At 40.9% G+C, this 25024-nt stretch overlaps 1 protein-coding gene across 1 annotated transcript in view; it reads right to left on the bottom strand.

Moving 5' to 3' along the window:
* Positions 1 to 23568: 23568 nt before the first annotated feature.
* Positions 23569 to 25024, bottom strand: part of RBPJ (recombination signal binding protein for immunoglobulin kappa J region) — a 37868-nt gene continuing 36412 nt past the window's right edge. Inside the window, exon 11 of the mRNA XM_063309603.1 lies at positions 23569 to 24922. Within this exon, the coding sequence (XP_063165673.1) occupies positions 24607 to 24922 (316 nt within the window). The 3' untranslated portion in view covers positions 23569 to 24606. The remainder of the gene's footprint in view (positions 24923 to 25024) is intronic.

Below are 25024 nucleotides of genomic sequence, written 5' to 3'. Positions count from 1 at the left end.
AATTATTCAGCCCAGCTTCCTGGCAGTCCCATTTCCATCTTCACTTGGGTTTGATTAGATGCACGGAGCTCACATGATCTTACTTGTGAGAGATTTTAATGGTAATCATTTGGAGAACACTCTACAGGGTAATTAGTGGAAAAAGACTGGACCACACTCTAATGAGCTTCTTTGTTTTTTCTTACATTCTGTAACAAATAAAACCAAATGTATCTTGAATGCTGAAAGGCAGCAGAGTACCATAGCAAACCGTTGATTGCAGCGTGTGAAGATGAAAGGCTCCCTGTGCAAGCACCGAGCCACGTCTGACCCTTTGGGGGGATGCCGCTTTTGCGACGTTTTCTTGGCAGACTATAGCGGGGTGGTTTGCCATTGCCTTCCCCAGTTGTCACCTTCCCCAGCAAGCCGGGTGCTCATTTTACCAACCTCGGAAGGATGGAAGGCTGAGTCGACCTGAGCCGGATACCCGAGAATCCAGCTTCTGCTGGGATCGAACTTGGGCCATGGGGAGAGTTTCGGTTGCAATGCTGCCACCTACCACTCTGCACTACACGAAACTGTTGACTGCAGTGTACATCTATGAATAAATTGCTTGAAATTAGGAAAACCCAACCATAACTGTGGTCACATTTAGACAGAACTCTTTGACCTATGCCAGGTGGGCCCTACCAAGGCAACCTTCAAGTATGTGGACTTCGGTTCCCAGAATTCCCAGCCAACATGGCATTTCTGAGAAAGCTGGGAATTAAGTACATCTGGATTCAGGAAGGTGATCTGTGCAAAAAGGTCTGGTTTTGGCTGATTGATGAGTGTAAATGAAGTTATTTATCACTATCTAGGGCAGGGTTTTTCAACCTTGGCAACTTGAAGATGTGTGGACTTCAACTCCTAGGATTCCCCAACCAGAATGGCTGGCTGAGGAATTCTGGGAGTTGAAGTCCACACATCTTCAAGCTGCCAAGGTGAGAAACCCTGGTCTAGGGACTTTTTTTTGCAGGCATGATATTTCCTTGATGTTTGCATAATTAGACAATATTCAATACATAGAAAAACTTGTGTGTTCCTCCCACTTGTACCTGCAATAAGCTGGTTTTGTTCGGTTCTATAAAGCCTGCAAAATCTTGCTTGACAAAATCTTGTCAGACAAGACACAATATATTTATCTGTTAGATTTATATCCCACCTGTCATGTAGGAGCACAAGATGGCATACCCAGCCTCTCATATTTTTTTCTCCCCAACAACCCTGTGAGGTAGACTGGGCAGAAAGAAAATGACCATTCCAGAGTCTGAGGGAGAATTTGAAACCGGGTCCTTGGTGCTACTGGGCCTGTTATATACACTCAGTGCATGGAAATTCCTCCTACTGTCCTTCTAACTTGCTTGAAATCTTTGATTTATAGAGTTCTAATTGGTCATTTTTATAGCCATCTAATAATGCATTAAAATTACCATCTGAAACATTGTTGTAAATATGTCTGTGAGGTCAGTATAATCCATGGGTTTGCATTTGCTACACAAGGCCCAGAGACACAAGATGCAGCTGACTTCTGAAAAAGAACAAAGATTATTCCAATCTGCTGATTTTGAAGCTCCACCGCCATAAACCCACAGAATAAACAGACTGCCTTTCACCCAAAGAGAAACTTCTGTTCATTTTCTCTCTATAGACAAAGAGCATGGATGTTTTTAAGATGAGGAAGGAAGGAAGGAAGGAAGGAAGGAAGGAAGGAAGGCAGGCAGGCAGGCAGGCAGGCAGGCAGGCAGGCAGGCAAAGCAGTAAAGGATGAAAAAGGGAGAGGACAGAGGGGATGGAACTTCAGAACTGTCTTCTGAAAACTGAATTTAATTGGAGTAAGAAAAAGGCTTGGCATTCATATTCCCCTCTTGGAAGTTTTGCTGTTTCTCTGCCCCAATCTCTGGTTTGTAGAAGAAAAGCTTCAATTCTTTGGCTGTGCTCAGAGACACTCATGGGGGTCCACGATTTAAAAGCTGGGGGCAGCTTCTCCCCTTTGTTCAGCTCAGCTTGTAACCCATCAGCCAGGTTGGAACCAACAACTATTTCACCCAGGATGAAGTGGTAGTGCTGGTACCTTCAGGTTGTTGAGCCCTAGAAGGCTGGTGAATAGTAAGAGTCACATACAGGGCTGAGCAGATGATGTTTGAGGAGGATAAGGAAAACTCAAATCTCCTTGGAATAGCATTCAACTGCTTGTGACGTCATGGATACATCTATGTGGTTTTCTTGGCAAGAGGACAGGAATGGTTTACCATTGTCTTCTTCCAATTATTTTGTAAACTTTCCAGACTAGCTTCCAACCCAGAGATATTCTGTAGTCTCCTATCCAAATTCTAATGTTAACCTGACTGGGTTTTTGTGATCAGCCATGGTTAGCTAAATGCCACTTGGCTATACAAAGGAACAAGTAATGTCCCCATCTTCTAAAGTAGTGCCATGATTCCCTAACAGAATCTCTTTAGAAAATGATAAAACCCAACATGCTGTAGTGGTTAGATAATGGATTAGGAGCAAGGAACCCCACATTCATGGCAGTCCACACTCTGCTATGAAAACTCCTAGTGTGACTTGGGGGCAGCTGTTCCCTCTGTTATTGGTATGGGTAGCAAATTGGAGGGAGGAGTGCTATGGATGTTGTCTTGAATTTCTGGTGGAATGGTGAGGCATCAGTCTAACAAATAGTTCATAAATAATTGTCATGATCTCCCCAACATGATACAGGAGGGCTCATGCCATTAAGAGAAAAATCAACATTTTATGTGTGTTTGATATAGTAATGGATCGAATTAACCCACATCTAGGGACAGATACATAAACCAATTTCAGAGAAAGCTTTATATGCCACTTTGCATTCCTGTTGACAAACAGGAGATACATCAAACAAATAAACTATCATTGGGGTCAAATTTCTATCTCTGACCACCCACCCAATCATAGACTATGTTCTCATAACAAGGGCAGATTTTAATTTAGGAAAAAGCACAGAACAAACAATTGGCAGTATTTTCTCCAAGGAAATGCTTCCCTAACCTTTAAATCAGTTGCACCAAAATATTTTGCTGCCTGCAGTGCCTCCATCCCTTCTTTCTATATAGGGGTGGTCTGCAAGGTGTATATATGGCTGCGAGAGCTGGACCATAAGGAAGGCTGAGAGAAGGAAGATAGATGCTTTGGAACTGTGGTGTTGGAGGAAAATTCTGAGAGTGCCTTGGACTGCAAGAAGATCAAACCAGTCCATCCTCCAGGAAATAAAGCCAGACTGCTCACTTGGGGGAACGATATTAAAGGCAAAACAAATACTTTGGCCACATAATGAGAAGACAGGATGCCCTGGCGAAGATGCTGATGCTAGGGAGAGTGGAAGGCAAAAGGAAGAGGGGCCGACCAAGGGCAAGGTGGATGGATGATATTCTAGAGGTGAGGGACTGGACCTTGGGGGAGCTGGGGGTGGCGACAACTGACAGGAAGCTCTGGTGTGGGCTGGTCCATGAAGTCACGAAGAGTTGGAAGCGACTAAACGAACAAACAACAACTGCAAAGTGTGGTCAAAAAAGTCAACATGGAGGCCACAATGGCACAATCAAAGCTGTCTGATATTTGCACATAAAAAAGGTAACTTTTTTTTTACTCCATTGGGGTCTCCATCTTTACTTCTTTGACAATTCCTTGAGGATACCTGATTCTATAAAAATCTAATGGAGTTAAATGTTTCTTCAACTCCAGTTGAGCTGCAGCCCCAACAGGTGTTCAAAACAGGCGTCCCTTGCTTCCTCAGGAGATCCTCAATTAGAAAGCAAATGATTCCCTTCACCTTTGTGAACAGAAGGCCCTGCACATGTTTACCTCATGCTGATGGAAGTCCTGAAGGAAATGACTTAATTTGAGCAAGTAAGAAGGGAAGTGGTGGGGTATTTCATGTGGCTCTGTGAGATTTCATCTGTCTTGAATCATCTGAATACGGCTAATGGGAACCCTTCCCTCTCCGTGAGAATAGTGGGTGACTTTAGAAGATGAAAGGGCAATTTGCATGATTCATTTTGCTCCCTCTTTCAACATCAAGTTGCTGCTTTGGGCCCCCCAGCATCTGTTCAGAGAGAACTCTAGATCCAGAAAGGGATTAAAGTGTCACATAATCCTAGTCCCAGCTGCATAGAAGATCTGCAATGCAGATGATTGTGCACCTCACCTTAAATGCTACCTCCAAAGGCAGTCTATTCCAACTTCAAGTAACTGTGATAGTTGCAACATTTCTTCCAAAATTTGCTCCTGACATTTCTACTCACTGCTTTTCAGGATTAAAATAACAATGGTGGCTCTAGAGGTAAGATGATTGAAACCATGGCTTCACCACCTCTGCATTCTTTTGAAGTTATTCTTCATGATACTTGGCTTTCAGATTCCTCACATTCAGGGACTGTGATGGAATTCTGAGTCCGGGAAAGACGATTTTCAAAATGTTACAGGTCAAGAAGATCTGTGCATTCCTTATCATATGGTAAATGGGGAGCCACATCACCCTGCACCAAGAGACAGCAGAAAGATGATAAGAGAAATCCAGGAGGTTCCACCTTACCGTACTGATAAAGGGGTGCAAAAGAACACATGCATTGTTTCCCAAATCCTGTAACCCAACTACTTTTTCTTTCAGTAAGTTTGAACAAATGAAAGTCCGTGAAAATTTAGCTTTGTCTGAAAGTGTCTGTCGGGGGCCTGACAGACTCTCTTCTAGATCCATTCCAGGATCTCAGTGCCATTAAAATATGGGATCCAGGAAGGAACCAAAGTACTCCAGATATGGCATGGGAAAACTTCTAAGTCTCATCTTGTTTTGATCTCAAAAACCTATGTGAATATGTTATAAATGCTCATTCATTCTAGCTGCTGCATGAGAGATTCTTTAAGGTTGTAAGATGAACTTCTTTAAGGAGATCATTACTGGTCTATGATGCTACAGCTTCCTCTCCTAGTTTAACCAAGAAGAAATGCAACTCAAAACAGTAAGCCATCATGGGGGCTTAAGCCATATTTTACCAGGAGCAAGTAATACATTTGTGTTAACAGCACATTTTAGCTAAGCATTCATCCCTTTTTATAGATGTGTACAATCTACTGGACAGGTTCTACATAAAAGCCAAAATACTATTAATGGTTATAACCTGTTACAGCAAAGGTTGGTTTGCCCCTAGACTCTGTGCTCTGTGAGCAGAAAAGATGAGGCATTCTTCTCGATCTGCAAAAGTTATCCACTCTGTGGACTTGGGTTATTTAAAAACAAAAAACACAAATCTCTCCAGGAACACACTTTTATTTCTAGATCTCCAGGGAGCAATCCCACTATGAATTGTTTCCTTTTGCCTTCAAAACATGTTCATGGCAGAAAATACAAGACTGGGGGAGCTAAATCTTACTTGCCCATCATGCTCTGTAGGACACCAGCAAAATGCATTCATTATGATCAGCAGGGAGCTAAACATTAAGTAGCCAACTGCCGGTTAAGCATTAACTGGGAGTTCAGGAGCAGCAGCAATAGATGTAAGAAGTGGAAGCACAATTGCAGAACTTGAAAATGGCCATTATATATACCCATGCAGTATACTAGTGGAAGAACAGGCTGGGCTTAGACATGGGCACTCCACAATAGACAATTGCCTCGTTTTACCCCATCTTATCAGTAAATATATAACTGATGGAAGGCACCTGTTTACATCTTTTATTGATCTTAGTGCAGCATTTGACTCTATAGAGATATCTTATGGAAAAAGCTGGCCAAGTTAAATATGGAACCTGTTTGTTGTTTATTCGTTCAGTCACTTCCGACTCTTTGTGACTTCATGGACCAGCCCACGCCAGAGCTTCCTGTCGGTCGTCAACACCCCCAGCTCCCCCAGGGACGAGTCCATCACCTCTAGAATATCATCCATCCACCTTGCCCTTGGTCGGCCCCTCTTCCTTTTGCCTTCCACTCTCCCTAGCATCAGCTTCTTCTCCAGGGTGTCCTGTCTTCTCATTATGTGGCCAAAGGATTTGAGTTTTGCCTTTAATATCATTCCCGCAAGTGAGCAGTCTGGCTTTATTTCCTGGAGGATGGACTGGTTTGATCTTCTTGCAGTCCGAGGCACTCTCAGAATTTTCCTCCAACACCACAGTTCAAAAGCATCGATCTTCCTTCTCACAGCCTTCCTTATGGTCCAGCTCTCACAGCCATATGTCACTACGGGGAACACCATTGCTTTAACTATGCGGACCTTTGTTGTCAGTGTGATGTCTCTGCTCTTGACTATTTTATCAAGATTTGTCATTGCTCTTCTCCCAAGGATTAAGTGTCTTCTGATTTCCTGACTGCAGTCAGCATCTGTAGTAATCTTCGCACCTAGAAATACAAAGTCTTTCACTGGTTCTACATTTTCTCCCTCTATTTGCCAGTTATCAATCAAGGTGGTTGCCATAATCTTGGCTTTTTTGAGCTTTAGCTGCAACCCAGCTTTTGCACTTTCTTCTTTCACCTTCATCATAAGGCTCCTCAGTTCCTCTTCGCTTTCAGCCATCAAAGTGGTATCATCTGCATATCTGAGATTAATGTTTCTTCCAGGGATTTTAACTCCAGCCTTGGATTCCTCAAGCCCAGCATGTCGCATGATGTGTTCTGCGTACAAGTTGAATAGGTAGGGTGAGAGTATACAGCCCTGCCATACTCCTTTCCCAATCTTAAACCAGTCCGTTGTTCCGTGGTCTGTCCTTACTGTTGCTACTTGGTCGTTATACAGATTCTTCAGGAGGCAGACAAGATGACTTGGTATCCCCATACCACTAAGAACTTGCCACAGTTTGTTATGGTCCACACGGTCAAAGGCTTTAGAATAGTCAATAAAACAGAAATAGATGTTTTTCTGAAACTCCCTGGCTTTTTCCATTATCCATCGGATATTGGCAATTTGGTCCCTAGTTCCTCTGCCTTTTCTAAACCCAGCTTGTACATCTGGCAATTCTCGCTCTATGAATTGCTGAAGTCTACCTTGCAGGATCTTGAGCATTACCTTACTGGCATGTGAAATGAGTGCCACTGTTCGATAGCTTGAACATTCTGTAGTGTTTCCCTTTTTTGGTATGGGGATATAAGTTGATTTTTTCCAGTCTGATGGCCATTCTTGTGTTTTCCAAATTTGCTGGCATATAGCATGCATTACCTTGACAGCATCATCTTGCAAGATTTTGAACAGTTCAGCTGGGATGCCGTCATCTCCTGCTGCCTTGTTATTAGCAACACTTCTTAAGGCCCATTCAACCTCACTCTTCAGGATGTCTGGCTCTAGCTCACTGACCACACCGTCAAAGCTATCCCTGATATTGTTATCCTTCCTATACAGGTCTTCTGTATATTCTTGCCACCTTTTCTTGATCTCTTCTTCTTCTGTTAGGTCCTTGCCATCTTTGTTTTTGATCATACCCATTTTTGCCTGGAATTTACCTCCGATGTTTCTAATTTTCTGGAAGAGGTCTCTTGTCCTTCCTATTCTATTGTCTTCTTCCACTTCTGCACATTGCTTGTTTCAAAATAATTCCTTATCTCTTCTGGCTAACCTCTGGAATCTTGCATTTAATTGGGCGTATCTCCCCCTATCACTGTTGCCTTTTGCTTTCCTTCTTTCTTGGACTACTTCTAGTGTCTCAGCAGACAGCCATTTTGCCTTCTTGGTTTTCTCTTTCTTTGGGATGTATTTTGTTGCCGCCTCCTGAACAATGTTGCGAACTTCTGTCCATAGTTCTTCCAGGACCCTATCTACTAAGTCCAGTCCTTTAAATCTATTCTTCAACTCCACTGCATATTCCTTAGGAATATTAGTGAGCTCATATCTAGCTGATCTGTGGGTCTTCCCTAATCTCTTTAGTCTGATCCTAAATTGTGCAAGAAGTAGTTCATGATCGGAACTACAGTCAGCTCCAGGTCTTGTTTTTACCAACTGTATAGATGTCTGCCACCTTTGGCTGCAAAGGATGTAGTCAATCTGATTTCGGTGTTGTCCATCTGGTGAAGTCCATGTATAAAGCTGTCTCTTAGGTTGTTGGAAGAGAGTGTTTGTTATGCAGAGTTGTCTTGGCAAAATTCTATCAGCCTATGTCCTGCTTTGTTTTGTTCTCCCAGGCCATGCTTACCTGTAATTCCAGGTGTCATTTGACTGCCCACCTTAGCATTCCAGTTTCCCGTGATGAAAATAACGTCTCTTTTAGGTGTGTTGTCCAATAGGTGCTGCAGATCCATATAGAACTGCTCTAGTTCAGCTTCTTCAGCATTTGTGGTTGGAGCGGATATTTGGATCACTGTGATGTTAGATGGCTTGCCCTGAATTCGAATTGAGATCATTCTATTGTTTTTTGGATTGTATCCGAGCACTGCTTTAGCCATTTTACTATTAATTACGAAGGCTACTCCATTTCTTCTGTGGTCCTCTTGTCCACAGTAGTAGATCTGGTGGTCATTTGATGTGAAGTGGCCCATTCCAGTCCATTTCAGTTCACTGATGCCCAAAATGTCTATCTTTAATCTTGACATCTCACCAATAACCACATCCAATTTGCCCTGGCTCATAGATCTTACATTCCAGGTTCCAATGGTGTGTTGATCCTTAGAACATCGGATTCGCCGTTCACCACCAGCACCGTTGGCCGCTAGCCGTCCTTTCAGCTTTGAGCTAGCTGCGTCATCACGTCTGGGGCTAGTTGAACTCATCCTCTGCTCCTCCCCAGTAGCATTTTGACCATCTTTCGACCTGGGGGTCTCATCTTCCAATGGTATACCGACATATCTCTGGTTGTACTGATCCATTTAGTTTTCACGGCAAGAGTACTGGGGTGGGTTGCCATTACCTTCCCCAGGGATCGCATTTAGTCTGACCTCTCTGTCATGACCTTCCCGCCTTGGGTGGCCCTTCATGGTTTAGCTCATGGCATCATTGAGGTTCTGAAGCTCCAGCACCACGACAAGGTAACGATCCTTTGCTGAAGAATATGGAACCTATATTTGATAAAGGCCCTCTACCAAATACACGCTTGAAAGTCCATACTGGAGTCAATGGCTCTCTTACACAGAGCATACCCACCCACAAAGGTGTCAGTCAAGGATGTATGTTGTTTAATCTTTATGTTAATGACATCCCAGGATTCCTCCGTTCTATGGATGTTCACATGCCAAAGATCCTCAACAGACATATCAACATCCTCTTATATGCAGATGACATGGTTTTGATGGCACATTCCCAAGTAGGCCTGAGAAGACTGATGGGGAAATTTGGTGCTTACTGCACTGCAAACTTCTTAAACATTAACACGTCCAAATCCAGAGTGGTGGTTTTTGGGAAAAGATGGGACAAATACAATTGGCACTTGGATGGGGAGCCTATAAAACTAATAGACTCTTTTTCATATTTCGGGGTGGTTTTTACAGATACAGGGCCCTGAGTTAATCATTACAAGCAAAGTTCTGCAAAGGCCACAGCAAGTTCTAAAACACTAATTAAACTACTTAGTTACAACCACCCTTGCTCTCTGCTTTCCATTCTGAAGGTCCACAAGGCAAAAATTGTACCAGTGGTAACATTTGGTGCTAAATTGTGGGGCCTATCAAAGGCTTCCTTACTCAAACAAAATCAAGCATGCTTTTTAAGAACCATTCTGGGAACCAACAGGAATACACCCACAGCAGCAGTAAGAGCTGAAACAGGCACCCATTCCATTTACAGCCTATCAGTAACCAAAGCCTTCAACTACTGGTGGAGGATTCTCCCAATGGAACCTGACAGACTACCAAAAATGTGCCTCGAAGAACAGATGGGCACACCTCAACCCTCCACATGGATCAACCAACTCCTCCAAACTATCGCATTGTTCGGCTTTTCATCACAATACTTACTTTCATCCAGAGACCAGGCCAAGGCAATATTGAAACAAAGAGTCTTGGATGTTAATGCCCAAACAGACATTGAGTCACTTGCACACAATAGGTCGTTGAAATGGCTGGCCAAGTATAAACTGTCCTTTCAAATAGAAAAGTACCTGACAACGGGTCTGACGCAATACCATAGGATAGCTCTTACTAGAGCAAGATTTGAGCAACTAGATTCTATGGTCAAATACGGACGATTCCACCAAGTGCCTTACCTTGAGAGGACATGTGTTTGTGGAGCACCCGAAGTAGAAGACATTGCACATGTCCTATTTAACTGCCAACTATATGCCCCAGCAAGGGCTCAGTGCCTCCAGACACTAATTGACAGAACCACATACTGGGACCTTAAGAAAAAGACTATGTTACTTCCTCCAGGGCACAAATACGTATGTGGTCAATAGAACTGTCAAGTTTATAGTTAGGGCTGTCCAACTGAGAATGCAATTTATAGAACGCATTGCAATGGCATGTAAAGGTGACAAATTCATTTAAACTCACATTGTTTCTGTATGTTATCACTTGTTTTATCACATCCTGCATTTTTATCTTACAATTTTATCTCTATTTTACCCTACCGTATTTTATCATATTTTATCTCACCATAGTATATTCTAGTTAATTTTACTGTTTTTAGCTGTTTTATGGTATCATATTTTATATTGGCTGATGCCCAACTTTCTGATATGGTCATTTGACTAATCAATAAAGTTATTCATTCATATACCCATGCAGACACACACATTATAAAATCCAATAGGGGAATGAGGAGAGATGGATTTTGCTGAAAGGCACATCTCAATCAGGTTCACTACAGAGGGAGCGTTATCGAAGTGGCTAGATTTATGCTTCAGTTTCCTGGTGTTTTCATAAGCCAAACTTCATTAAAAAATAAAAAAATCAAACAGCCTCATATCCCATTCAAACTGCCTTGTCTGCAATTGGATCACTCATCAAAGCTAGAGAGGGGCATTTAAAGTTCCAACACAATTCTCAGTTAAACGTAACATACTGCGGGTCAATACTGAAGTAGCCTCTCCTGAATCTGTTCTCTTCCCTGCAATCGGGACGTGGAAGAATTGACTGAAGTGACAAGAAGAGAGACTTAAGCTGTAACTCAACAGTTGGATAATAGGGCCCTCTTACAAAGGAAGATGGCAGGTTCTCCTTCACCAGGGGCATTGATTCAAAAACTTACAATTCTAAGCAAGAGGATGTTGTTGGATCTGTAACCCAACATATTGGGTTAATCTGCATCAGGCCTTACATCTCATCCAGAAGGGCAATTCCTATGTTGTTTACAACAGCCTGAACATCATCCCTCCCCCTGCCTGGGGGAGGCCTGGGAATCTTTTAAGGGGAAGCTGAACTTCTCCAGGAGGAATATATTAGATTATTCATTGCTGCTGTTACTAAATATACAATCCCCCAGCACATTTGCTATCTGAATGGCACGCAGAAGAATAAAGTGCCGTATTAAAATTCAGCTGTGAAAACAGTAACAAAATGAGGCATAAAAATATTTATTCTAGCAGAGAGAAGTAAAGGACAACAACTCAAAACATAACAAATGCAACTCATTGGTAAATAGTCTTTTTTCAACTGAAACAAATTTATTAAAAAGACACAGACTATTATTTTATAATCTAGCACCAGAAAGACAATATAAACAATGGTAAATGAGTTTCTCTGAGAATGTGCTTTCACAGCCAGGTAAGAGAACCAAAGAGCTCATTTTCTTAGCAGCCACACTTATACTTGGTGAAAGTTAGTCCATCATCAATAGTGGGAACCCACTGCATGACTTTGGACTGATTTCTCTCTCAGTCTGACCTATTACCCATGGCTGAAAATGGGGGGAAATGAAGAGGGCAATATTATGGTAGTAGCCAGAGTTAAGCCTGTAGGAAGGATGGAGGTCTTAAACCACCTTTCACAGAAGCCTTCTGTCTTATCCTATGTTCCCCTGGAATAGCAGCTTGGTAGTTCCCATGGCTACTATCTACCTTCCCTGATGTGGCATGCTCCTAATTTTGGTGTGGCTCAGTGTTTCCACAACCTGCTGATCTTCTGGTGAATAACACCATAGGAATATAGATGGAGAAAATTCCACTTTGGATGTGGGGGAGAGAAGAACATGTAACTTTACACAGAAGAACAAGTCACTGTAACATCTCGTTTTTTTCTAAGGATAACTTCAAAAAGGAAGCTGTACTACATAATAGATATAGGCCATGACTGTGTAGCTGTGACTAGTGGTATAAGCCCTTCTTTCACCTTGGAGATGAAGATAAATCAATCCCACAAGGAATAAACAAAATTATTTTTTTAAAAGAAGAGATAAGATTGTAGAAAAAGCTTTTATCTTTAAATGTCAAAGTGCAGATTTTCAGTGTTGGAAAAAATAGATTACAGAGCTACTCTACTCCAGGGATCTGGCAACTGCAAATGAACACCCCAAGAAACTATCCAACAGAACATAAAAAAATAAATACAAAAATTTTGGCAGATGACAAGATGGCACTAATTTGCTAGCTATAAAAGTTTCTTTAAAGAGACAAACACCAGTGATTCTTTTGTTCACATTGACATAAAATACATTGCCTTAAATCAGGCACAAGAATAAACATGATTGTAACAGAGAAAATAAAAATTAAACTTAGAGCAGTTTCTAGCTAGGTATTTGTTTATTTCTATCCATCAAGAACCTGACCCTTGAATTAGATTTTCCCTCTGTTTTAATTTACCCAGACTCCTTTGTTTTTCAGAAAGTTCCAAAATTTAAACCAGGCCTGTAAGAGAATGATCTCGGCTTTCTGCACCTCCCACCCTGGAGGTCAGCCTGTTTGACAGGAGAGGGTTTTAAGTTAGTTAAATTTACCTTTTACTTTTCTTTCGGGAGCTCAAGGAAGAAAGAAGTGTCAGTAAGAGGCACACAAGCTGTTTTTCAAAACAATTATATCTATATACCACTTTTATTTACTGCTCCATTTCCAAAACTAGCAAATAAATGAAATTAACGGCTGAAGTCAGGATTCCAAAAAGGATGTTATGATCTGGTACATGTGGAAAGACTCTGGCCCTTGTAAATGCAACAAGGCAATGCAGGAAAGAGTAGACAGTCTTACTGATATTCATTCCTCCCACAGATCAATGTTTCTGCCACCAAAAGCCTGCGTTCCCCCTACAACCTAATTGTTTCAGTTACATGTGCTTGCAAAGATTGTGTTGTAACCCCCTTGTATCACTTTGAAGAAGCATAACAAAATAGCCTCAAAAATACACAAAACTTAGCAGAATGCTGCAGATTTAGCTGACTCTCTACACAGCCTGAAGCCAACACCTCTCCCCACCCCCCAAAAAAACCCCTGGCTCAAACAGAAATGGGGGTTGTACTTGCCTTTTCAGATAAAGCCTTGATCAGTTTCATTCCAGTCTTTCATTCTCAGCCAATAATTCTTATTGTTTGCTTTTAGCTGTCCTTGGCATCTAGCATTCAGGGTGTTTGCACTGCAGTTTGTTCTCAGTAGATGTGAGATCTTTCCACCTGGACTGGCTTTTATCTTTGATAGCGGCTAAAAAGGTCTTTGAAAGTAGGGAGAAGTTTGTCAGGTCAATGATGCATTGCTTCAACTTTTATGTGGACACATCTGTTTCCAAGCAGTGCAATGATGAAACTGATTCCTACTTTTTGTCTTCTGCCTTTCAAACATGCTAGGTGATAAACAGTTCTTAAAGTTCCAGAGAGTTCCCAAGGACACCTCCCTGGCTTTTTCTCTACTTTTCCCATTCCATCCCCTTTGTCCTATCTTAGAGCAAAGAACCACTCTGAGACAGTATCTAGATCTCTAGTGTTCATCATCCTACTCTAGTAGACAGAAAATTCTGCCAGACTGAAAGACCATGGGAAACCCACACAGATAAACCCAAAACGCAAGGTGGGTCTGCTCTGAGTTTCTTTGAAGGACAGTTCAAAGCCTGTAAACTACGCATGCATTTTCCCCACTGGATAGGGGCCCCTTCCTGCTCACTATCAGTACTCATGACACCCTTCCTTCTAGGACTTACCAACTCCTTAATAAAGTGAGCTAAGGTAGTTATAGAAAATACAGGCAGCTGTTTATTAAAGTGCCAATCATACTTAAAGCAACAGTGATACTAGATACTGGGACCATATGTATGTTTTTTTTTAAAAAGCATAATTTGTATATATTGTATAGAGAATCAATCACTCAAATGAGTTTGACCAGCTCTTGAGCATAAAAGAGTGGTTTCATTGCACCATACTTTCTGTATTTGCATTTAGATCCGTTTTCTCTTGGTGCACAAGACATTCTGTTTGGAGATTCAGTACCAGAAATCCAGGGGAGGATAGGTGGAAAATGAAAATAAACTGCAAGTGGATTGACTGGAAGCTGAAGTTGCACCAAGTCACAGCAATCCTTCTGAAAGGTCACCCTTAAATATCTCACAAAGACAAAACAGGGACTAAGATTTGCAGGAGGGATTTACAGAAAAGAAAGATGGTGTTGTTATATACACACCACTGGCATTTCTGTGACATTACCATGATGGTTACCTTAGATGCTGTTCATAATCAACCAAGAGAATTTGACTCAACCTTTCTGCACCTAAACCCTCATTACATGTTAGTTCTGCTTACATTTACATCTCAGTGTCTTACTTATTTGGCTGACCAGGTCTACGTCCACCAAATTATCCAAACACCCTAAAATAAAGCACCTTTTGGTGAAAACACTTTAAGAGAGAGCAAGGAATCATCACCATCAAGAAAGCACTCTGTTAACAGATTCCGCCCCCCCAGAAATCCATAGGTGAACGCCTTCCAGGTTTTTAAGACATCTCCAAATAAGTAGAAACCAGCTTACCAAACATAGGGTGCCCAATCTGATGAAACAGTTGCTCCCTGTTTCCAAGCAGCATACATCCCCATGTTCCTCTGAACCAGACATTTAAGTAAAATACTAAAAAAGTGACATCTATCCACATTCAGAGATGCTAATGAGGTCTTAACATTAAGTTTCCTTTACGTTAAGCTTGGCTCCTGGGAATTTCATGGACCTGGACATGCAGTTTTCTTGGCATCATTATGCTGCTATCTTCTCCTGGGATATTTTGGTGACTTTCCATCTAGCCTCTCACCCTGGGATTTCCTGGTGGTTCCCTATCCAAGAACTACCCAGTTTAGACCCAGTTTAGCTCCATGTGATCAAAGTCAGACAGGTGCTACCTGCTCTCCCTAATCTCCAGTCTATGTGCACTTGCCTCCAAACTATTCCATATCAGACTACAGGCTCTTCCAACTGAATGCTCTTCCTTACACCCACAAGGACACCCAATGGAGTTGCTTGAAGAAAGGGCTCCTAATCAAGTTCTTTAGCTGCTGTCCTAATTTCCTTTATGCTGCATATGTGTATGTGGGTTTGTGTATAAGTGGTTACATCAGCCCCATCTGCAGTCCAAAGGGTACAAGTCAGATAGCAAATGAGATCTTGTGCACAATTGTATAACTCACCCACTCTAGTTAATGGGAGAGCAAGCCAGACTCTAAAATTATCACAGGCTCTTGAGGTAGTCTTGACCACCCATGTAGCCTGCAGCTAAGCTTGACACAAATAGAGTCCACTGCCAATTTTCTGCTTAAACTAGCATGAGGTCCTCAAGAGATTTAATTTTAGTTTAGGTGGCACTTCAAAATTGACATCAAAACCTTCACTGGCCTCAATCTTACTGTCACTGCATGTCCTAAGTTTTTCAAATGGTATCAGACAACTCAGTTGAAAACAAAATCAGACATTTCTTCAAGGGAACAGAGGACACAATAGTTCTGTTGGCTTTTTGGCTCAGGCATGGGGGAATGGAAGTCTTTTTGGGTATAGAGATACTTTAAGTAAAGAAATAATTTCTTGGCTGTTTACAGTACAATACAGGTTCACCACCACCATGGTTTATCTGACTCTCAAGTACTAAATGCTGGAAATATATAAGATATGATGTAAAGGCAATCTTTACAAACACACCACCAAAAAAAGGAAACTAGGATTTGGTAATAATAATTCTTCTCCAATATTAAAAGCTTACCAGTGGTGATGTTCACATGAAGATGGGACTCCTTTCAATCCACAGTGAGCTTTATCGCCAGAGGGTCTTAAGATTTTCAATCTACATATAGATACTTCTCTTTGCAGCAAGCTACACCTGATTGCAACAGACTTCATAGCAACTCTGTACAAGTAGGACCAGGGAACACAACACAGTTGTGTAAAGGAGAGGTGGTAGTGCACTCTTTGAGTAGCGGACTTTAAAAAAAACATACTACAAACTTTTAAAATTAAGCATTATTAGGCAGTAAAATATGAAGAATAGGGGAATTATTAACAGCCACCGTAAAACCTAATAGTCAGTTTTGCAAGAGAAGCAGAAGAAACTTAAATATTAGCATTGAAGAAGTGCAATGGGTGCCAAGCTATGATCTAAAAACCAATCATTTGTGGCTTGACTGTATATAATCATTGCTGTAAGTCCCAATGTGTGTGTGAGCCTGCCCCAATCTTGTAAGTTTAGACAGTGGAGTAAGATTCCGGCATTCTTTCCAAACCTTGCAAGCTTTCAACAAGGACAAGAACATCCCATCAGATGGGGTGGCCTGGCAAGAAGCTGGCCATTCTTTAAAGATTGGTTGAACTTGGTACTCATGACCACCTTGTGACAACTCATATGGTGGTCCACAAAAAACTTTCAGTAGTGGTTCACCTATTGGAGAAGGCTGGGAACTGATGATGGAGCACATGACAACCAGCACTGTAGTTTTTCTCTGTATATTTTAGTAACTTTATAATGAAACTGACACCAGAACGCTGACTCTGAGAACTGGTTACCTTAATTGCTCTGAAAGGGAGGCTCATGCTGTTAGTTGGAAAACAGGTTAAGACAGTATTTCTCAACCTTGGCAACATTAAGATGTCTGGACTTCAACTCCCAGAATTCCCCAGCCAGCAGAGTTGGTGAGGAATTCTGAGAGTTGAAGTCCAGACTTCTTAAAGTTGCCAAGGTTGAGAAACACTGGGTTAAGAAGCTGTCGCATGGGAAATATAATTTAAAGTCATATAACTTCTATAAATAAATACGGATCAGTCATAATGGAAGGGAAGTTGGAAAATCTACAAAGCTGAGGGGCCAGAAAATCAGACTAGTTTTTGGAGGAGAAAAAATTGATAGCTTAAAGTGATGGATGATAACCTGAAGACAATACTTTGCTGGATGAAGAGAGCAGGGAGACAAGTTGTGATAAAGCTTTGTGGTAGACTTGCAGCATTAGAAGGAAATTCAGCAAGAATCTTTGATATTAGCTTGGTTTGCTAAACAAATCATGCCTTAGTGGGACCAGTTTATTAAAAAAAAACCCACAACCATATTCGGTGGTTTCCAGCAACATCCTGAGGAAAAACCATGCTTTGCAAACAACATCTGAGCTCACACAATGTGCCAAGCCAGAACTAAAAAAATACCCCACCACCTTGTGGCTAATCAGGGGATGTGCACCCTTATTAAATCATCCCATACGCCCAGAGCAGCATGGAAAATTGCCTTATGTTGGGCTAGTGCTTCTAACTCGTACAAAAGAGGACCAATTTTGACTTCTTGTTGACTCTCAGTATACTCATAAGAAACCAACCTTAGTGAATTCAAGCCTGCTTAAGCAATCTCAATTATCTTTTTTTAAAATAAGAATTTTATTAAGTTTGAAAGAAAGATAAAAACTACAAAAAGAAAAAAAAAAGAAACACTACAAAAAGAAAAGGAAAAAACTTAAAAAGTGCAAAACACAAGAAAAAAGAATTTTGGAGATTACATAAAGTGACTTCTGACTTTCAACAAGAAGATACAGCAATTTCCATATTCAATCCCTTACTCTATACCAAACCAAGAGCAATCTTAATTATCTCTCATCCCTACATTCAGTGATGGACTGATCTGATTAGATCATTTTCTATCTTTTCTGAAGTTCAACAGAACAAAAATAAAAGCTGCTCAGAACTCACTAAAAGAGCTGCTCTTCCTGGGTCCTCTTCTTATTATGAAAGGGACATTTTATTCCTTTTTGTAAATAAACCTCTTAGTTAGCATCTTAATTTTGTCTGTCTTGTACAGTCTTTTCTAGTAGCGGATTCATTATGTACAAGCCAAGGGCAAGACTGAGTGTACCACAGAACCAGACTTCAACATTAACACAGACACATGTACACAAAACCAAGAACAAAACAATCATAGTATCAAATAATGTGAAGAAAACCCATGGCAGGCTTGCTAATACACCATGGAGACACAAACACTCCACTGCAAGAACAGAATCCTCACATGTGTTAACTGGTTTCTGCATGTTTAAACTAGGACAAGGGCCCCTACCTGCCAAGTGTCTTTTGAGGATTCCACCGATAACCATTAAAAAAAACCATATTGCTTTATACTGGGTACTTTTGTCTTGAGAACTTCCTAAAATGTGTGTGTTTTTTAAGATGAATGTTTAAGATCAACATGAGATGTACATCTCTGAACATTCAGCAACACCGTATAGATCCTTAGATCTATCTTAGACACGGGAACATGTAGCCACCATTTCCTATCTCAAAAAGCAAAGCAGATGTGGACATAATCAGTCCCTGAATGGGAGACCACTAGAAAATCTGGGGGGGGGGGGTGTACATTGAAGTGGGAAGTTTAAAAAAAATCCAAGGCAGTGGCAACTCACTTCTGCTGTGATTTGAAAAACAACATAGATGTTTCCATGAGTTACTAGGAGTCAAGGCCAACTTGTAGACAACTTTCCTTTCTAGGGAATTCATGCCTATTCCTCCTCAGAGAAGAATCTAGAAACTAACTATGTAGACCTAGTGTAAGAATAAAAATGTGTTATCAAGAATGGAAGGAGTGAAAGGAAACCAGGCAAGAGAACCAGAATTAAGCAAATCAAAGCAGAAACCGTTATCAAATAAGGCAGCCAGGTAGAATGACAGTGGTATGAAAGATCCTGCCTCTCTACAGTGTTCCCAGTTCTGGAGAAGCAGTGGTATTAACATGATTTTGCATAAACACGAGAGCTTCTTCAATTATCTTTCCAACAATCTTCAGGCTGCATCATTTACTGAAATGCAGATTCCTCCCATTCTTGGAAAGTCTTTAAGATGATTGGGTCTCCTGGAATCTCATGTATGTTTCCCCAAATTAAATCACCATAGCATTCATTCTATACGAATTGCCAGAAGAACTGATGGCATTTTCTATCCTTAAAAAAAAAAAAGAACAACTACCTGAACTATGCTGCCAGTTCAAACTTCAACCCACACTGTTTCATCTAAAGCTAACTGGCACTGAATTCAAATGAAATTAAAAACAATTCTTTTTTTCTTATTTAATAAATAATATCAAAAAGTGAACTAGTTCATTATTTACAATATAGGAATAAAAACAGTTTTGTCTAACTTCTGCATTTTTTTTTACAAGTGTTATGAGAGTTTTCATATCCAGTTTAGTGGAGTCCAGATCTTCACGAGTATTCTTGAATTCTGGCATGGATTTGTCCTTTCTTCTGCTTTACACCTGGATTACTTTGTTGTTCCCTGTCAGAAAAATGCAACTGGCTCCTTATATGGAGAAATACATCAACATTTCAACAAGCTTGTGATCATTTCAAAGTCATATGATTTTTGATGAATTAAGTCACATGAAGAGTAACAGAACATTTAATTCAATCTTAACAAACTTCAGTGAATTTTCTTTTAAAAAATCAAGTATTCAATGTGCCAATTACACACTGTACATGTGACAACACACATCATCTTGTTTACATTTTATTTTTATTTATTCCGGCAAACTGCTCACGTCGCAGACTTCAGTTTTTGGATGAAACAGGTCACCGAGCAGTTTGGGTTTTGTATAAAAATTATGGTGAAGACTTGCTCAGCCTTCTTATTGCTACGAAATTTTACAGGTGCGTTTGCAAAATTAAACTCTTACAGGACCGAATGACCATGTACACAAACACAAGAAAAATGTAATAACTAGAGCCTGCAAGCCATGTTTTACCTGGTAAGTGACACGCTACTTCCTAACTGGCCGCTATTACATAAAGGTTGCTCAGAAGTAAATCCTAGTGATTTCAGTGAGGCTTACTGCTGTTCATACTTTCAGCCTATTTACCTATACAAGAAAACCCACGCACACCCACTGATGTCAAGGGAAAAAAGCCGCAAGACCTCACCATCCTTCCCCGTATGACTAGAGCTCTGCAGAGCAGGTTTTTGCCCACCATATCAGACAGCAGCCAACTAAACAGGAGTACTGACAACTATCCATGGTAGCTGTCTATGCCTGCTTGGCCAAGACAGCTACCATCACTGGGATGAAGAATGGAGGGAGCCCAGCAAGTTTCTTACTTCCAAGGGTGCACGTGGTAGCCTAAAATAACAACAGTAAAACCATTTGAATAAATCCCTTTGCACTGTATGTGAATATTTCCAAGTCAGCATTCGTGAGAGACGGCTACAGATGTTCTTCCTCCCTCATCCCCAAAGGCCAGACTCATGCATTAACGGCTTGTCATTGGAAATGTGTGGGAGGGCCCAGACATGATGTTGAAGCAGTTACACATATTGCAGTTTCAGTGGAAAGGGGGAAAATATGTATGAGAGAAAAAACTGAACCATGTTTCTGACACAAAGCTGCTACTCAATCCCACATTTACAGTGCTTGGGGAAAAAAAAAGTTAAAAACATCGGACACAAAGAAGTACACAGTTCTGAATTCCACCATATACACAGCTTTCAAAAAATTAAAATGAACAGCATGACTAGTAACTGAAGCGGATTAGTTCATTCTGCAATGAAAGCCACCCTCGAGCTATTTGGTCCTAATTTAATTTAACGATTTAAAATATAACTGTGATGCTCACAACTTAGCTGTTCCCAGGCAGAACAAAGCAAGTTCACTTGTTTTTAGATTATTGGGAAAAAGCTGCTTAAACCACGGTCCAAATCAATTCCCCTCTCCGTAACAATGGAAGCATCAGGACCAGATTACAAATCAAGTAGAAGATTTTGACAGGGAGAAGGACCTCCTTGTTCTAAGGGGGGTGGGGGGAAGACTCTCAAACAACAGTAGGAAAAAGCAAAGTCCCTTCACCACGCGTGTAGTTTTATCATGGGCCTGATGGATTTAATATCCACAGATGCCCCCCTCCCATCCCCCCACTGTGGGGAAAACAGACTGAAGTGGTGCTGTAAAACTGACCGCTGATTCCAAGGAGGAAGTTACAGTTCCATCCCTTTATTCTGGGATAGCTCACAAGCAGCCAGCTGACTCACAACAGAAGAGAACAGAGAATGGCAGTTTTATTCTTGTACAAATAACAGTGGGAAAGAAATGCAACATTAGCTTATTTGAGGTTTCTGTTCCAAGAACTGAACAAACACTTCAATGACGTGAAAATGCAGCTGATAAGACTCAGAAAAAGGTGGGCCACGTGAGCTCTTCTCAGGGCAATGAGGCTCTGGAGACTATTTCCAAATCTAACAGCATCACAAAAGGTAACGTAATTATTCCTCCCCCCCTCCAATAAATCTGTAAAAGCTAAGGTTGAAAGATATTGCTGAAAATTGAACTGATTCCCCCCTCTCCAATGCTCTCCTAGTTGTTACAGGTAGATAAAAAAGAGAGAGACAAAGAAAAATAAGCATGTTTTCTACCAGATTCCTTCAGAGATACAAATGCCAAATATATACTGTTCAATAATGGCTGACAGAAATTAGACAGATTAGCTGGCAAGCAATATGCAGAGAGGTTAAAACTGAACTATAGTAAAGGGTTTTAAAGACTGCCGAAACAGCCTGTAAAGGCTGGAAGGGTTATAACAGTTTTAATCAATTCTGAATGGGGCAGTTAAGCTCTCTGAGACTAAGGAAAACCCAGGATGCCATCAATTTTTGATCCCCAAAACTGTTTGCTAAAGTGTGGAGTCCTTGGTACTCTCTGAGCCTTGCTGTTTTGCGCTAAAGGCTGTAATCTATTCCACAAAAAAAGTGCAGCATAATACTCCGTAGAACTCCAGCACACTACAGAGATTTCCTGTACATCACAATAAGGAACAAGAAACAGGAAAAATATGGAGGGCCGTGAGCAAACACTAGTAGGAGGTTAAACAAGCGATAAGGCCACAATAAATCCTTGCCTTTGGTCACTGGAAGGATGAGATGAGGCAAGGTGGAAAATGGTTACTATTAAGAACCAAGAATCAGTAAAAGTGTTATTTGGAAATGATTAAATGGCATGAAAAATCCAGCACGCAGGGAAGAGCCTATTTTAAAACAGTGGCATTGAAATGACCAACTGTGCTTAGCAGCTGCAGTCTTCAATTGAACAGCCTTTAAATGGGGGGTGGGGGGTGGAGAAAAAGAGTAACAGCAGTAGATTAAAACTGTAGACTATGTGGAAGTCATTCAGGATGCTTGCCCATGCACACAAATGCTGCCTTTTAAGAACCTCAACATCAGCTACTGCACTCTGTTTTCTGTTTATGGAACAATGAAGATTTATAATGAACACAACATGTCACCTTTACAACGGAAGAAGTTCCCACTGAAACTAAACTGTGCCGATCCTAATTCTGTGCTTGCAAATGAATATATAATTTATTTATAATCTGAAATCAATTATCCAAAGAAGGGAGGGGTAAAGACAAGACATGGCGAATTCCTAATCATGTAGTGCAATTCAAGGACCAGTCAACCACTTTTCTTCCATTCATGGCATTTGAGAATCCACCAGTACATTATACAGGATCCACACAGAGGACAGCCTTGTGACTAGGCTCAACATGTGTTGGGCTTCTGGGTCACCTACTTATCCATCAAACCCAAATCACTAGAATTCTAAAACACAACGTATCTGGAGACGCCAGTCAATGGAACCTACGACTTGTGGGATTTTTCATCCATGTTTTGGAATTCTTGACCTACTAGCTTCAGTCTCAGGAGAAGATCCTTTTGAATGCCAAGAAATCCTCCTTAATGATATTCTGAGGAGACACAAGCAATTATATCTAGAATGGAAATCAGCTGACTCCCCATGAATGCACAGGTTTTAAAAATGGAGGCCCTACTGGACCCATTCACAGCAAGCCCCTATGTTGTTTTACCCAAAGTGACTAGAAGAAAACAATGGTGTAATTTGGTGCTCATTTAACATGTGACTGGAAGATGATTTGAATAATGCACTAGAGAACCGGGAAGGAAAAGGGGCAGAATAGCCCTCATCAGTGCTTCTGCAATCAGAAATTACTACATACTAGGAGGTTAAGTACAATCTCTTCACATGCAAAGGGGGAAAAAAAAATATGGACATTAGTTCACTAGAATGGCATAACACCTGAGGACAGCCATGATAATTTGCGATAATTCCCAACACAAAATAAAGAGAAGCGCCCAACAATTCTGTTTGTGTCCGATGTTTGAAGTAAATGTTGGTGTCTGCCTATAAGACAGAAAACATGCAGCCAGATAAAAGTTACTGGGAGCAGACCAGTTTTTTTTTAAAAAAAAAAAAATCAAATTACGCACACGTACGCACACACACACTTAACTTACAATTAATAGCAAATTATGTACAAGTATAGCCAAAATTAAAAATAAAGCCAACCTGAAGAAATCCTGAAAATATTTTTCTGGTGTATGTATTGATGGTGAAAGGGAAGAACAAATCCTTTTGAAACGCTCACATACATTAGACGCAGGAGCAGTTAAAATAACTGCACAAGAGGCCACATTTGTAATGTTAAAAACCTCAGGAATCAACATTATAAATACATTAAAAAAAACACACACAAAATAAGAACGATGCACAACGATGGAAAAAGTAGCTCTAGAATCAATGTATGTTGCATGTATTGCAGGCAAGGCAGAGGCATTTTTAAAGCTTTTGCACAAACTTCATATACTCTTAAAAAAAATATGCTGGCCTTTACAAGGTTCTACTTGCTGAAAAAAACAAAAATTCAGAATTCAGTTCATAAAAAGTCACAAGACTTCAGTTTAAAAAAATGCAACAGTTCCAGCCACAGACCATATACATATACATATACATATACATATATGGAAGAATATGGTAATTAGATTATACAAGCATGGTCAGGCTTGGAACCTGAATATACTTCAGAGCAAATGCTCAGAGGGAAAAAAATAATATATAAACTATTTGGTAACAAAAGCGTACTATATGTTGTGATACAAAAGGCATGGTGAAAATGTACCTTTTCTACTAAAGCGTTCCTTGGTCCATAAAAACCATGTTATGTCCATGTTTTCTAGTTCAATTTGAATCCCAGCCACTTCTGCTTAACTGTAGTTACATGTCCATTTTTAAAGAGACAACTAAAAATAGATTTTCAATATAGGGGTGCTGGCCCCCCATGCATTTCTTTTTTATTGTGGCTTCTACTGAGATCAGCACTTGTAGGTGATAAAAGTTCAAAGAGCGGCAAAGAGGGTCTTTTCCTCCCCCTGTGAAACCACAGTAGTAGTTCCGTTTTGTTGTTTGAAGCACTTGAAAGTTTTTAAGAAGTCCCACACAAGGAGCAGTGGTTAGGAAACTACTGTGGCTGTTGATGACGTGACGCTGGTGGGGTTTGTGCTGACGTTTGTGTAACTTCCCTCGTTGTTTGTGTTTGCTTCACTGGATGCCAGGAGACTTGAATTGGCTCGGAGGATGGCCCCTGCTGCACTGCAGTGCGGCCGAGGGCCTGGCTCTGGGGTGTATGTAAAGGTAAGGCTGGTGGAGTAAATTATGCCGTCGTTGCGGACCAACGTGACTGGAACCTGGACGGGCTGGCGGACCCACCGCCACCCTTCCCGGAATGCAGAAATATCGGGGACGACACACAGCATGCTCTCAGCACACCTGGGAAGAAGCAGAGGAAAACGTTAACTTCCCCCAGGAAAAGCCATCTTGCAAAGCTGCCATGGCATTTCAAATCCGACAGCAAGAAAATCGAATTTTTCC

Source organism: Candoia aspera, chromosome 8 (assembly GCF_035149785.1).
Source record: "Candoia aspera isolate rCanAsp1 chromosome 8, rCanAsp1.hap2, whole genome shotgun sequence".
Lineage (NCBI taxonomy): Eukaryota > Metazoa > Chordata > Lepidosauria > Squamata > Boidae > Candoia > Candoia aspera.
The sequence above is the reverse complement of the archived record's forward strand: the minus strand, read 5'-3'. Positions and strand labels throughout refer to the sequence as shown.